At 32.5% G+C, this 13,759-nt stretch overlaps 1 protein-coding gene across 2 annotated transcripts in view; it reads right to left on the bottom strand.

Moving 5' to 3' along the window:
• GABRA1 (gamma-aminobutyric acid type A receptor subunit alpha1) overlaps positions 1-13,759 on the bottom strand; it is a 54,922-nt gene that overhangs the window by 38,275 nt on the left and 2,888 nt on the right. For both annotated transcript variants that reach the window (XM_004450562.4, XM_058281859.1), the window contains exons 2-4: positions 13,606-13,694; positions 10,202-10,314; positions 694-761 (exon numbers count right to left, since the gene is read on the bottom strand). In XM_004450562.4, the coding sequence (XP_004450619.3) occupies positions 694-761; positions 10,202-10,314; positions 13,606-13,679 (255 nt within the window). In that variant the 5' untranslated portion in view covers positions 13,680-13,694. The remainder of the gene's footprint in view (positions 1-693; positions 762-10,201; positions 10,315-13,605; positions 13,695-13,759) is intronic.

The following is a 13,759-nucleotide window of genomic DNA, read 5'->3' as shown; positions in this document are numbered from 1 at the left end:
TGGAAGTTATGAGTTCAGAAATACATAAAATGTGTAGAGCTCAGCTGAGTTACCAACTGCCACCATATATAAAAGAAATGCATGGTAATTTTTCCAGGTTGAGGAAAGAAAGATCAAGTATTTATTCTTCCCATTCCCACTCCTGGTACTATTTTAACAGTTCCTTGTGAAGCCAAACGCTTCCCAGTGTTGTATTTTATCTTAACTATTTTTCCATCAAATTATGGTCAACTATTCGCTCAGCTTTTATACTCATTTTCCTTTTTTAGTCAAAAAATTATTCAGAAATCATAATATTTATGGCCATCTTATCATGGTGCTGGCTACCTGAAAACCTAGCATCCTTGAATCAACGTGACCTAAAGTGAAAGGTAAATCACACTATTTGGCTTGCAGACCACCAACCAAAGCAAAGTTATCATCTCAGGGATGGACCAAAAACAATGATTGCCAAGAGTGCAATTGTTAATAACTATAGAAATGATTTGGTCTGTGAACTGAGTATTTTTATATTATAACTGTATATAAATAAATAGATTTTAAAATATATATTGTATGATATATACACAGAGACACAAAGATATAATAAACCAAACTACTTCAGTTGTTCCCTAGACACTTTGTTTACATTTTTTCTTTAAAAGTTAATTTTTTAAAAAATCCCAAAGAAATCAAAGATTCAGTGTCACTTACCATATCGTGGTCTGAAACGGGTCCAAAACTGGTGACGAAGATGTCAGTCTTCACTTCAGTTACACGCTCTGATGAAGCAGGAAATTGGGACAGTGAGTGTCTGTGAACATCCCTTATTAGATCTCTCCACCACAGACTCACACCCAAATGGGAAATTTATTGGCTTTGATTAGCTATTTCTAAAATTGGTCCACTGTGTAGTCCTGATAATTTACTGCTTAAAATTTCACAGTTAATATTTTCAATGGAGAACGGATCCTAAATATGCCACTTTGGGAGGAAGAATCTTTAAGGAGAATTCATCTTTGGCTTAATGAATTCTTCAAGTATGGATACATTTTCCCAAATGATATTAAACCATTTCACATTATAACAAAAATGTTAGCATATAGGTTTATGCTTAAGCTTATTCTTACACTAGCTGGGCAGATCCTCAAGGTATTTAGGCTACTCCTGTGAAGTATATGGTATTTCTCAGTAAGTTTTATTAACTCTTGAAGGACTCAAGGGTATGTTTTATGAATGACTGCTTTCTTGCACTAAATCATAACCAAATTATCCAAATTACTCCCTGGGAAAAATCTGAAAACCCACATAAGTCTCTTCAATTTTGAGGATTTGAGGAGAAGAGATGATGGCATAGAAAGAGTACATTTAATAATTTCCATTTCAAGTTATAACATGATTTTATTTTATTAGCCTCTGATGGCATGCATATCAACTATTAAAGCATATTTATAGCTTATCTGTGGAAAACTCAATGTAGCCATTTACAAAGAAATACAGTCACTCACCAAGAAACACAAAAATGCTGCTTGCAGAAAAGGAAACAATTTTTTGAGCGGTGCTAATGGAAAAGATAATTTTTTGGTAATTTTCACTTTTAGTTCTGAAAAATAACAATCCCGTGTCTTGAACAATTTGTCTCATTTACCAGGATATCATTATCCCTGGCATAAGTCATTAAAAAATGACCCAATTTATGCAAAACTGAATTCCTTTGAAAATCAAGAGTTGAGCTTTATCCCTCAGAAAGTCACTTTTTAAAATAAATTTTAAAACAAATTTCAAATAAGTTTTTCTTAAGAAGGTCAAGTTTTATACTACACATAATGTGTCTATCAAATGAATAAAAAATTTGGAGGTAGAAATATTCCCTTATTTAACTAATCCCTGAGATTTCATTCAAAATCATCTTTTTTGCAAATTCATTGGTTCCAAAATGCTAAAATGAGCTTTTCAACATAGGAATTGCATCAAATTTTTGCCATTCTCATCCAATACTATCCCCATTCTCACCTCTTCCACTGTCCATTCTCTAAACATCTACATCTCTGGTCTATCACACACTTTCTCTCCATATACATATTTTACATAACTAATATTTTTTTTCTAGTCAAAATATGTTATTTCTTAAAGCTCCACCATCAGTTCACATTTTTTATTAAAAACTCAGGGCTGCCTCTTAGCTAAGAATAATAGAAAGAACATACACACTCTCTATTCACAAAAGCAAGCATTTTTCTTTATTCTCTTGAGCTCATTTTTTTGTCTTTTTTCTTTCATCATTTTCCTTTTTGGATCACGTAAAGGAGGATTCTTGAAGTGGCCAATCTCTGTTGATGATTTTTTCCCCCAATTGATTGACTCAACCTGAATTTTTTCCTAGGTTGACTTTAGTTCTCCCCAGATTAAAAGTATCAGATTTATGCTGACTCTCATATGGAACTTTGTGGCATCTATAAAATCAAAATTATGCTCATGTCAATCTTTATCATTTCTATTATTGCAGCGGGAATCTATTAAAGACCAGTGTAAACTTTGGGGGAATATACAGTAACCTCTGTCTGCACACTTGCATGTGCTTGGCAATTGGAGACAGCATGCCTGCTATCTACTATCACTATTTCTTGAGTGCAGAGAGAGCATACTTTCATTATTTTAAAATGACTCCCCAAGGAATAACAGGAAAATAGCTGTCTCTACAAACATTGGCTCCCTAGAAGTTTTAGGAATAATCAACATGTATTAGCTACCATGAGAAAATGCTCTAAAGAACTGAGGTGACCACTTTCCCCCTGTTGTTTTTAGATTGTGAAAAAAGGATCATGCTACATAAAAAAAAAAAGAATTATAAATGCCTAAAAACCCATGTAGAAACATTTCTGTACAAATTGAATGGAACACAAAATGAGGTTAAAATGTTGCACACAATCAGTACATGGACACTAAATAGAATATTAGTTATCACAATAACTAATGTATCTCAAAACCTCAGTGTGAAATGGTTCTGTTTGGAAATTGAAAACATCCTTGGCTCCACCACTTAAACATCAATGTACACTCTTGGATCAGACCATGTTTCAATTCCCTGCCATTCAGCCTAGAGAAATATTTTTGCTCCCTGTTTTCCATTTCCATTTCCTTCCTACATTCTTAGTATTAGAGTAGTTGGCCACTTTCCCCTAGTTGATATGTAGTGCAACTTAAGTTTGGGTGTGTTTGGCTAAAATATGGATATGGGATAGAGACCCAAGTCTCAAGGTGTCTTTCCAATCCCTAATCATTTTGTGGTTTTGGATTCCAAGAACTCACATGAGGGAAGTGCACTTGGCTCAATGCATAGAGGTCCTACCACATGGGAGGTCCAGCGTTCAAACCCAGGTCCCCCTGTCCCGGGTGGTGAGCTGGCGCATGTGCAGTGCTGATGTGCACAAGGAGTGCTGTGCCATGCAGGGGTGTCCCTTGCATAGGGGAGTCCCATGCACAAGGAATGCACCCCTTAAGGAGAGCCGCCCCACGAAAAAAAAGTCCAGCCTGCCCAGGAGTGACACTGCACACACGGAGAGATGATGCAGCAAGATGATGCAACAAAAAGTGACACAGATTCCCAGTGTCACTGACAAGAATTCAAGAGGAAACACAGAAGAACGCACAATGAATGGGCACAGAGAGCAGACAACTGGGGGGGAAGAAGAGAGAAATGAATTTTATTTATCTCATCTTCACTGAGAAATCTCCTCCTTCCCTCCTTCTGCTGAGAAAGTTTTAAGTGCAGATTCTATTGGAGGGGGCTAACCTTTAGAGAAGATTGTTCATTGCTCTCTTGGTGGAACGGGTTTCTTATTGTCTATGTAAGACTTGATCAACATTGTACAACCTTGCGATAACTTTGAGGCATCATATTACCTGTTCTTCTTCATGTAGCACTTTTAGTTATATGAAAATAATCATATAACAATCTTGGAGTGATATGCCATCTACTTAGGCTTTTTCTTTCTTAAAATAACCAGAAATGGAAAAGCCCATGGTTATTGAAAATGAAATTGTCTTCTCAGGAAAACACACGATTATTTTTTAAATATAGAATTCTGATTTTGTCTGGCAAAAGCAGTCATCCATAAAAAATATTTTTAAAAGTTCCACATAGATACTAGAATCAGGGTGAGGCATGGAAACTGTATAAAGGTCAAGGGTAACTTCACATACATGCACACATACATGCATACACACACATCAATAAACTGTGCCGTTTTCTAATAATACATATGACTTTACAACTTGAGTATATATCAACGGTTACATTTTATTTTGACACTGATAAGGTAGATGGTTTATATACAAAAGGAAAAAATATGAGAATAAAAGTCTGCTAAATATGCTAGAACATTTAAACATTCCTTTGTGTATTTAGGCTGCTTTCTTTACATGAACTGACTTCCTGAACTTTCTGGTGATCTCAGTTGGTAAAGGTTAAAGGTGTTTTGGGTTTATTTTAACTCTTTCTCTTGGGTTTTCAGTAACTGCTTTTTCCACAAAATTTAATTGAATTATAGAATGTCTAGTCACAGAATTTCTTCATTATGCTGAAATCTGCACATTTGCTAAACACCTTGCATTAAAAGCACAAGAAAAAAAGTAGAACAAATTAAAAAAGAAGGGTTCCAGAGTAGAAATTCAAGTGATAACACTAAAAACTATTTCTCTGGTGACCAAAAAGAAGGGACTGTTAGTCCTAACCTTATTTTTATTTCTTTGCATTTTGTCAGTAATTTAGAATCTTTTCATTTTTATCACATTCTTACTTATTGAGATATCTTGCCATCTCAATGTTTAAAACTCTGGCTTTTGAAGACAAATACGTATATTAGTTTTAGTTGGAAATGAATAAAATGGTTCCCTCAGATTTCAATGTCATGCCAGATGTAAAATAAGTAAATATATAAAAGAGCATGGTGCCTATCAGATGTCTTATATTCTTGATATAGAGAAAATGTGATTTATAAAAAGGTTTAAGTATACTGTCTTCCCTGTGCTTTTGTCACCTATATTTTACAAAGGTGCACAAAATATCACAAAACTTAATCTGCTAATAGTTTCAGAGCACTCTGTTTTCTACCTTTTGTTAGTTTGACACAAAGAAACAGAATTCAATATCTCAAGTTAATTTCCCAAGGAGCCAACACCATTTTGCCAGCTGTAAGGCATATCTAATCCTTGCTTTACTAGTTGGGATGCTCATATTTTAAAGTTGAGATTTCTTGGAATGATTGACTCAGGAAAGTCACAAAGGTTTCCTATAGGCTTAAATAATCCAATATTGGAAATATTAAGATAGAAAGTCTGCTTTGAGGCAAAGAATGGTTTTTAAAATTACATATAGTGCTAAAATACCTTGAGAGAAAACTCCAAGTACTCATCTAATTGATACTTTCAATTGAGTAAAATTTCTAAAATTACAACACTTATAGGAGAAAGAATAAAATCATAACAAAATATTGGTTAAATGTGTGGTAAGAATAAATAAAGTCCACTCTCTAATAAAGACTTATTTAATTATTCTTCTCTACCCATCCATCCATGTTAGTCCTCTGATGAGTAGACATTCATGTCTCAGCTTTCCTTTATCTTCTATATTTTGCGATAGCTAATAGAATCTTTGAAAGACATCTATCATCCTATACAATTTTTATCAAGATCTAAGTTTAAGGCTGAGCTTAGAAATAAGAAAAATATTTCCAGGAACCCAAGGAGGAGGAAGACGGTAAAAGCTCTTCTTCAATTCCTCCAAAATACGGCTCAATCAAGATCTCATTCCTTTTGATGATACCCTGTTTGAGTTTTAGTAAATATAGTTGTGCCCTAGTCTGTTTTTTCAAGGAATTAAATCAGTTTATAGAAGAAAACACCTTTTGTAAGATAGAGAGTTAACAATAAATCTGTGGAGAAGAGCCTGATGGTGTGTCCCAGACTATAAACAGGACTTCCATCTGGCTAACCTTGGGACTTTGTCATATCATAAATAAAGTGTATATGCAGTGGGGTAAAGAGGAAGGGAAAGATGGAACTGGAAGCACATTAATTAACCTTCAAACCTTAAAGTTTAGGTGTATATTTAGGGAAAACTTTTGTCCCACTCTCAGTGTATAGGAGGAGCTGCTAAGATAGTGGCTAAAATTTTACCCAGATGGGTGCAGTTCAAGGGAAGCAGCTTTTATTTATTTATTTATTTATTTATTTATTTATTTATTTATTTATTTATTTATTTTAGGAAACTGGAGAGAATCCACACTTTTTTTTTAGGATAGACCCTGGTAATAAGGAAAATTCATCTTCTGATTTGGTCCTGATTGGAAACTAAAGGAGAAGCCTTGATGAATCAAGAGACAACTGAAACTACCCGTTCTGATATTATAGACACCTGCCCTTTACCATTTCCTCCCTACTTTTCTTCTTCACTTTCTTCACCTCTCACTCTCCACTCCATTTTCTCTCCTTATTTTCCACCTCTCTTTTGCTTTCTTATCTCTGATTTTTCTTTCTTATCTTCCCATTTTTTTCTGTAGTTTGCTTGCCTTTCCCCCCCCTCAACCATTCTATCCTTTTATTCTGACGATGCTTTAGGAAAGAATATTTCAAAGTTTTGCTAGGTCTCTGATTGTAAAGAAGAAGAAAACTTCCACAACTTGCCCCCTAAGAAAGAGATTATAAGTGAGAATGAATTCAACAATTACTGACAATTTTGACTTGTGTTCTCTGTCTACTGACTCTTTCAATTCAACTCTATGTACATTTTCCTTCATTTATTTTATACTTAACATATAAAAATGCACAACTTAAAAAAAATTTTTCTCCTTTTCTTCCTAAATGAAGTATATTAAATATTCCATAGCCCTTTTTATCTCTCCTATCTTTAAAAAATGCCTTTCCAAGACATCTCTCTCTGTTATCCTCTTATTTTCACTTTCTCCCTATTGTTTATAGCCCTGAAAAGGTCACCTTTCAAAAAAGCATGAAACAATATCTGCAATCTGATTTCTCTGCTCTGGGCCAATGAGATTATGTATTTTATATTCTTTAAAGAGTAATGTTATACATTTATATGTAGTATACATTGAATTTTTGTTATTGGACTGAAGATGTATCTCTGTAAAGAATAATGCAAGACATTTATATGTAGTGTGTGTTTTTGAGAAACAAGTCATAATGAATTTGCACATACAAATTTCTTACATTAGCGTCAAGTCTCACCTATGGCATCTCTTTATACTCTGAGGACATTCAGAACAAAATATTCTTGTCTCAGCATGGTGTTAAAATTTTTATAAAACCAGATATTTGTAATAATAATAAAAAAGAAAACAGACACCTTTCTCTAGCAAATGAGAATTATTCTGGCTGTAGTCATCTACCTACTTATAGGAAACTTCTTCTTTAAAAGAGTATGCTTATCTTTTAAGTACTTTCTCTACATAGTCTTTTCATCTTAAAACAAATGACTCATGTAAAAGAAGGGGACATTTTTCAGTGGGTTCCACTGAAAAGCATGTCATACTTAAATTATCAGGAAACTGTAGTAAAAAAGTGTATTTAAATAATTCAGTTTTGCAAAATTTAGATAATTCCACCTATAGAAGTGAAAAATCATGGTGTTAAACATTTTTTTCTCTAATTCTGTAGCAGAAGTTGTTTTCAAAAAATGTCTTAGAAATCTATATTTCTAAAGTGTAGCTTTCTAATGACAAAGGGAAATTCTCTACTGTATTTAAAAACAGTTGATGACCATTTCGATACAAAACAAGCATATGTTGTTATATCCCTTTAAGATAAAAATTGTACTCCTAAAAAAAATCGGAAGTTTAAATTAAGCCAGTATTAAATTTTTTTCATAATTCTTAAATCCATCTTATCTACTTGCAGTACATTCTGGGGTAATACATTTATTATAGAAATAGAGGAAAAACATTAGAAATAATTTTTCACTGCATTAATATCTATTATCAATGTGTTCTCAAAATCACTGTTTTTAGGAATCAGAGATATCAGAAAAATCATTTTAATAAAGATTAAAATACATCCATTCTTTCACTTTTCCTGAGTACTTTAAATCTCCATTTCTGTAGTATATTATACACATTTAAATTAAAGAAAATCCTTTATCTGTATTTGGCAAACTTTATTTCTATTCTGGTTTTTTGTTATATTTTTAAGATTAAATAGGTAATAAAAGTAGATTATACCAGAATAGTAATGTTGCAGTATGAGTTAATATAGTTATTTCTGTAAACAAATCTACCATTATCTCTAGTCTTGAAATTAGGTCTTCAGTCCATTCATGTTCTACTTTATATATTTTTGTGTTCCGTGGCTCTTCATGGTCTATGTGTGCCTGTGAGGGAAAGTTAAAATGCTTCCTTCTTATACTGTGTTTGATTAGAGAATTGATGTATGCATTTATTAAAGAGTTACTATGCACAATGAAATAGAAATGAACAATTATGGGCATGTTACTTGTACTCTGAGCAACATAGTTGATTATTAAAGAAAAGGTGTGTGTGCGTGCGTGCAAAAGTTTTCCACAAACTGAAAATTATGCACAATCTTTCAGAAGATACTCATATGCACATGTTGACATATTTGATAGGATTTCTTAAACTATGATAAAGACCAAGTTTATATATGTTATAAAGTGCTGTTGATTTCGTAGAAATTGATATCGTGAAGCAGGAAGGAGAATTAAAGGAATCAGACACATTCCCATCAGTACTTCTGAATATCTTACTTTTTAAAAGTTATATCGTTACCTTGACTATTTTTCCCTTTGTAGATTCTTCCTCTATCTGCAATTTTTGAAACTCATTTAAAATTTTATAAATAAAGAACTATTTTCCTGAAGCAAATACAAATGTTTAAATGAACATAGAACTTATATTGATACATCATGCACAAAGTGATGATCCTCATTTTGTGAACATAATAAGGAAAAGCTAGGTGTAAACTAAACCAAAAGGAATTTATAGGACATGCCCTGTAAAAAATGTTTGAAGTTGATAAAAAAGGCTTATGACATTCATGTCAGTTATGACTTTGACAAGGCAGATCCCCTTAAGTCTTCTGAGATGTTAATGGCACTTAGCAGTTCTCAAAACAGATCATGATACAGACCAATATGTTTACATCATCCAAATATCAAACAATTGTAAGTCTATAGTCTAGCTACTTTTCCGTAGTAAAATCAAAATGTGAACTCTTAAGTTTCTTATTCTTTGCATATCTGAATTATTTAAGATGAAGAAGAGGTGATGTTCTTAATATTGCTATTTAATAGCTATTTAAATACTGTTACTAAGTTATTTCCACAAATACCTTGGAAAAGGTGGGGCAAAAGTTATAGCTGTGCATTGTGGATTCTAACTGTGGCTTCCTTTGTGGCTTTGAACATTTCATTTCCTTACTTCAATTGTTTTATTCTGACACCAATAATTTGTATTAGCTTCATTAGTCTTGTTTAGCCAAATAAGATAGTTTGATTAGCTCATTCAAGGGTTATTCAAATAACCAATTTACAAATGCAATGTTTAGTAGTATTTACTCTTATTATTATAAATATTGTATTATTAAGTGCTATCTTCTTCCTAAGTAGAAATTTACCAGCATAATCAATTAATTGATATACCAAGAAAAATCAAATTTTCTACAGAACATTAGGGTATAAAGTCAAAGGCATGGTTGGAAAAAAAACCACGAGCTTCTCATTATCATTTCACCTTAAGGAAGTAGTATCTAATGCAAGATCAAAATTGTGGATCAATATGTAATGTTCCTAAATAAATTTTTAAATCAATAGACTCAGAGATATCCTGTTTGAATTCAATGCAGACATAGCCATGCTGAAAAAAGAAGGTGCAGTCTTGGGGCTGGAAGAGAGAATACTACCCATGCCATTTTTCCTGTATAGTCAAGTCATTATGCAGAAAGCATTGTGCTTGTCAAGTAAATAAAACATTTCTTTCATGTCATTATGAGAAGTGTGTGTCTGCATTTTGTGATACATCAGTTTTCACATGAAACTTCCATAGTAAATTAAGACTGAGCAATTTGTTAAAAAATAGTATTACCATTAATCTACATGTTACCATTCTTACTACTTTAATATTTACAGGGAAAGAAGACTTAATAGTAAAGGTTTAAAATCCTTCTTTAGAACAAAAACAATAATACAACCCACCTCCTAACCCTGGTCTCAGGCGATTGTCATAACCATCTAGGAGTCGGTCCAAAATCCTGGTGAAGACAGTCGTGTTGTCTTTAAGTTCATCTTGTAATGAGGGTTGTCCATAGCTGAGGAAAGCATAAAGAGAGGCAGGGGCTCCATTACAGCTTTCCAATAAAACCTCTTTCCAAATACAACCTTCTTTGGATTGTCTTATCATCAAATATATTGAAATCTTTATTTGAAAATTCATTCCAATAAAGTCAGAGTTGTCATATAACTTAACTTTTACCATTTTCTCATATTTGTTCCCATAGATTATATGCTTTTGTACTCCTATATTTATAAAAACAGAAGGAAAATTACAGGAAATGAGATTGGTGACCTTTCTTTTGGAATTCTTGCATGTCTTGTTGCAATTCATATCTTTTCGAGGCAAGTCAGGATGTTAGTGCCTGTGAGGAAAATAACAATTCGGAGAAACTACTCGCCAAATTTATGTGTGTTCAAAATAAGTGGTCATTTTGTTTTCATTAAATTTAACATGTAACAAAAATCTACAGTTTCACCAACCAACACTTCCACCTTCATTCACTTCATATATATCTGTGTTTGGTTTTGCTTTTTAAAAAAATTTTGATATTCCTTTAGGAGATTTAGATGAGCAACATAGAAAAAATCATTTCTTATGGTAATTACGTTTTTAAAAAGTGAAAAAATCTTCATTCCCGTTAAGGTTTATGAATCAATTTTTATAATTTCAACCTCTAATTGAATTTTTGACATTTCCATTCTTGAGGTAAAAGAGACCTTTGAAAATATATAGTCCAAAACAATTTACAATTTGCTAAACTCTAGCAGTTTTAGTGTATTGTTCAAAGACAAATTTATTGTGAGCAAATCTCAAATTAGAATACAGTTTCTTCAACTTTTAATCTAAAATTTATTTTCATTTTTCTAAATTGGAATAATTGTTTCTTTTAAAATTTTATTAAAGATGTGGCTTATATCCCTTAGATTTCTAGTCTTTTAACTTCAGCTACAATGTGGTCACAGTTCAAATATTTTGTTTCATACATCCATTGCATTGCCATCTATGCTCCTTGGATCATATTTTACGTAATGATTAACATTGTATCTCCAAAATCCTCTAAGAGAAGAGTTCTATCTTAGGATGGATCACACTACTGAAATATTTCATGATAGCTCTGATCTTGAGAAAAAATGAGAAACTGCTACTGTTATCTCACTTCCATACTCTATTTAATAGGCTTTTGGCTTCACTCTGTGTGTTCATATAACTGATAAATCTAAGAAATATACTAACATTTGAAATCATATTTCACTTACTTGACAAGAGGAAGAAATGTAATCAGCGTCATTTCAAAAGCAAACATAGTTTTGGGGATAATTGATCTTGTATCAGCAAAATGAAATGGCCATTTTTCAGACACAATTTTAATTTAATAAATTTATTGTAACTCAAATTTACCCATGACATAAATATATGAAACATGCCACTATGAAACATTTGTTCATTCTCACCAATTCAACATTAAACCTGTAGTTTAAGAGTTTTCTCTCCTTTAGTAAAATTAAGCATCTTGCTGGCTTTTGAAATGAAATATTCAATGAGTTCTGTATCTTCAAGGGTGTCTCATTGGCAGATGACAGCAGTAAGGCAGAAATAGTTTTCCCAATGCAATTAGTTATACAAATTCATTGTCACAAAACCAACTGCTACTCATGTATCTTTCAAGGATATTGGAAGGTCATCTTGATAAAAGTAGAAAAGAAATGCTCACACACCCTAAGCTGCAAGGAGGCTTAATCAAATACTTTAAGGAATGAAGCAATAAAATAAGAAAGGGGAGGGATATGAGTTGGAGCTTGACATGACAGAGCACAATTAGGTTGCTAACATTTTCTCCAGAATGTGGAGTTTTCTGAAACCTTCACCTGCACTCCCTATATTTTTACAGATTATACCAAATCCAGGAAATGCTTTTTTCTCTAGGTGTTATCTCATAAGTATCGCTAAAGCCAACTCTTTGCCTATTTGCATTGAAATACAAATGCCAAAAGATACTTTTCCCCCATGAGGAGACCAATTCTGTTATCCCCATTTGAATGGTGATTTTTAAAAAATGTAATTTTCTAATCAGGTTTTTCTTTTTTCATTACTTCTATTTTACCATATCCAATTGTAATTGCCAAAGAAGAACTCTAGGATAGAGATCAGGATTATTTATTTGTTATTAAACACTCTTGACAATGTAGTATTTCCTGAACTGAATATATATTTGAGAAGAAATGTCAATTACAGTACCTGGTTTTGATTCCATATGAACCACTATATAATAAAACACTGTGCACTTACTCCATCTACAGGTCATTACAATAGTAACACTTGATATAATTTTTCAAAAACAGTGAAGAACATTTAACTCCTCAGATTAAGAGTATCTGACAATAATGCATTTCCTGTTAATGTGCAGGTCAGTATTTATCATATACAACAGCAAAAAATAAAAATGGGTAACAACTCTATTTTTAAAATCATCATAAATTTCATATGCCTTTCCATCCAATTCCTTACCTCTTTCTTAACTCACAAGGTTTCACTTTCTATTATATTTTAGAAGAATCTTAGGTTCTTAATACATGACTAACACTTCTTCATGGGTCACGGGAAATATATAAGTAGGTGAAAGAAAGAGCTGGAATAGTTAGCCATTTTTTGCAGATGTTATTATATTTACATGTTTATGTTAGATTATTGGTTGAATATGGTGAAATGTATTAATTTTTTCTTATAACTTGACTCCATAGTAGTTACGCTTGAATAGAGAAGTGCAATTTTACCTAATGTTGTTAAAAGTGTGTACAGTATATTCCACCTCTATTTAGTTATATAAATAATGGTCTCAAAACATAATATGCATATGCATTTACAGAGACATATGTCTTTAAATTCCAAATATTACTTAAATGTACCACTTCCATATAGTTGCAAGCTATTCTAAGATCTTTACAAATTAGTTAGATATTTTCTTATTGGAAAATCAACTTATACAGTAGACAGATACTAATTGGAATAACTTTTTCTATGAATTAGGAAGCCATAGGTTTTATTCGGTTATGACTGAACAGTGAAAAGTCCAATTTAAAACTCAAATGTTGAAGAAACACATTCCTCAACAAAGATTTGTTACTTGTATTTTAACCACATGCCATGCAAATAAGATGATTACTCCTTCATACTACTCTTCTTCATTGTTAGCTGGAATTTTATTGCAGTTTAAGTTTCCTGAATTCCCTTAGTCATGAATTCATCCAAGGACAATTTTCTTCCCCCTTATGGAATAAATGAAAAGTTACAGAAATTCTCATGCAGATTTAAAATAAAGTGTCCCCACCTTCTTCCAGTCAATGTGCTCAGAAGGAGGGTCCAGGCCCAAAGACAGTCAGAGAGCCTCGTACTTTTCTTCATCGCAGGCTTGTGCAGCTGAAAAGTAGAACAAGTAGAGATCAATGTCTTTCGCAAGAAACAGCAGGTTATAACCACTAGGG

Source organism: Dasypus novemcinctus, chromosome 2 (genome assembly GCF_030445035.2).
Source record: "Dasypus novemcinctus isolate mDasNov1 chromosome 2, mDasNov1.1.hap2, whole genome shotgun sequence".
NCBI classification, from domain to species: Eukaryota; Metazoa; Chordata; class Mammalia; order Cingulata; family Dasypodidae; genus Dasypus; species Dasypus novemcinctus.
Note: the sequence above shows the minus strand (reverse complement) of the source record. Positions and strands in the feature narration are given on the sequence as shown.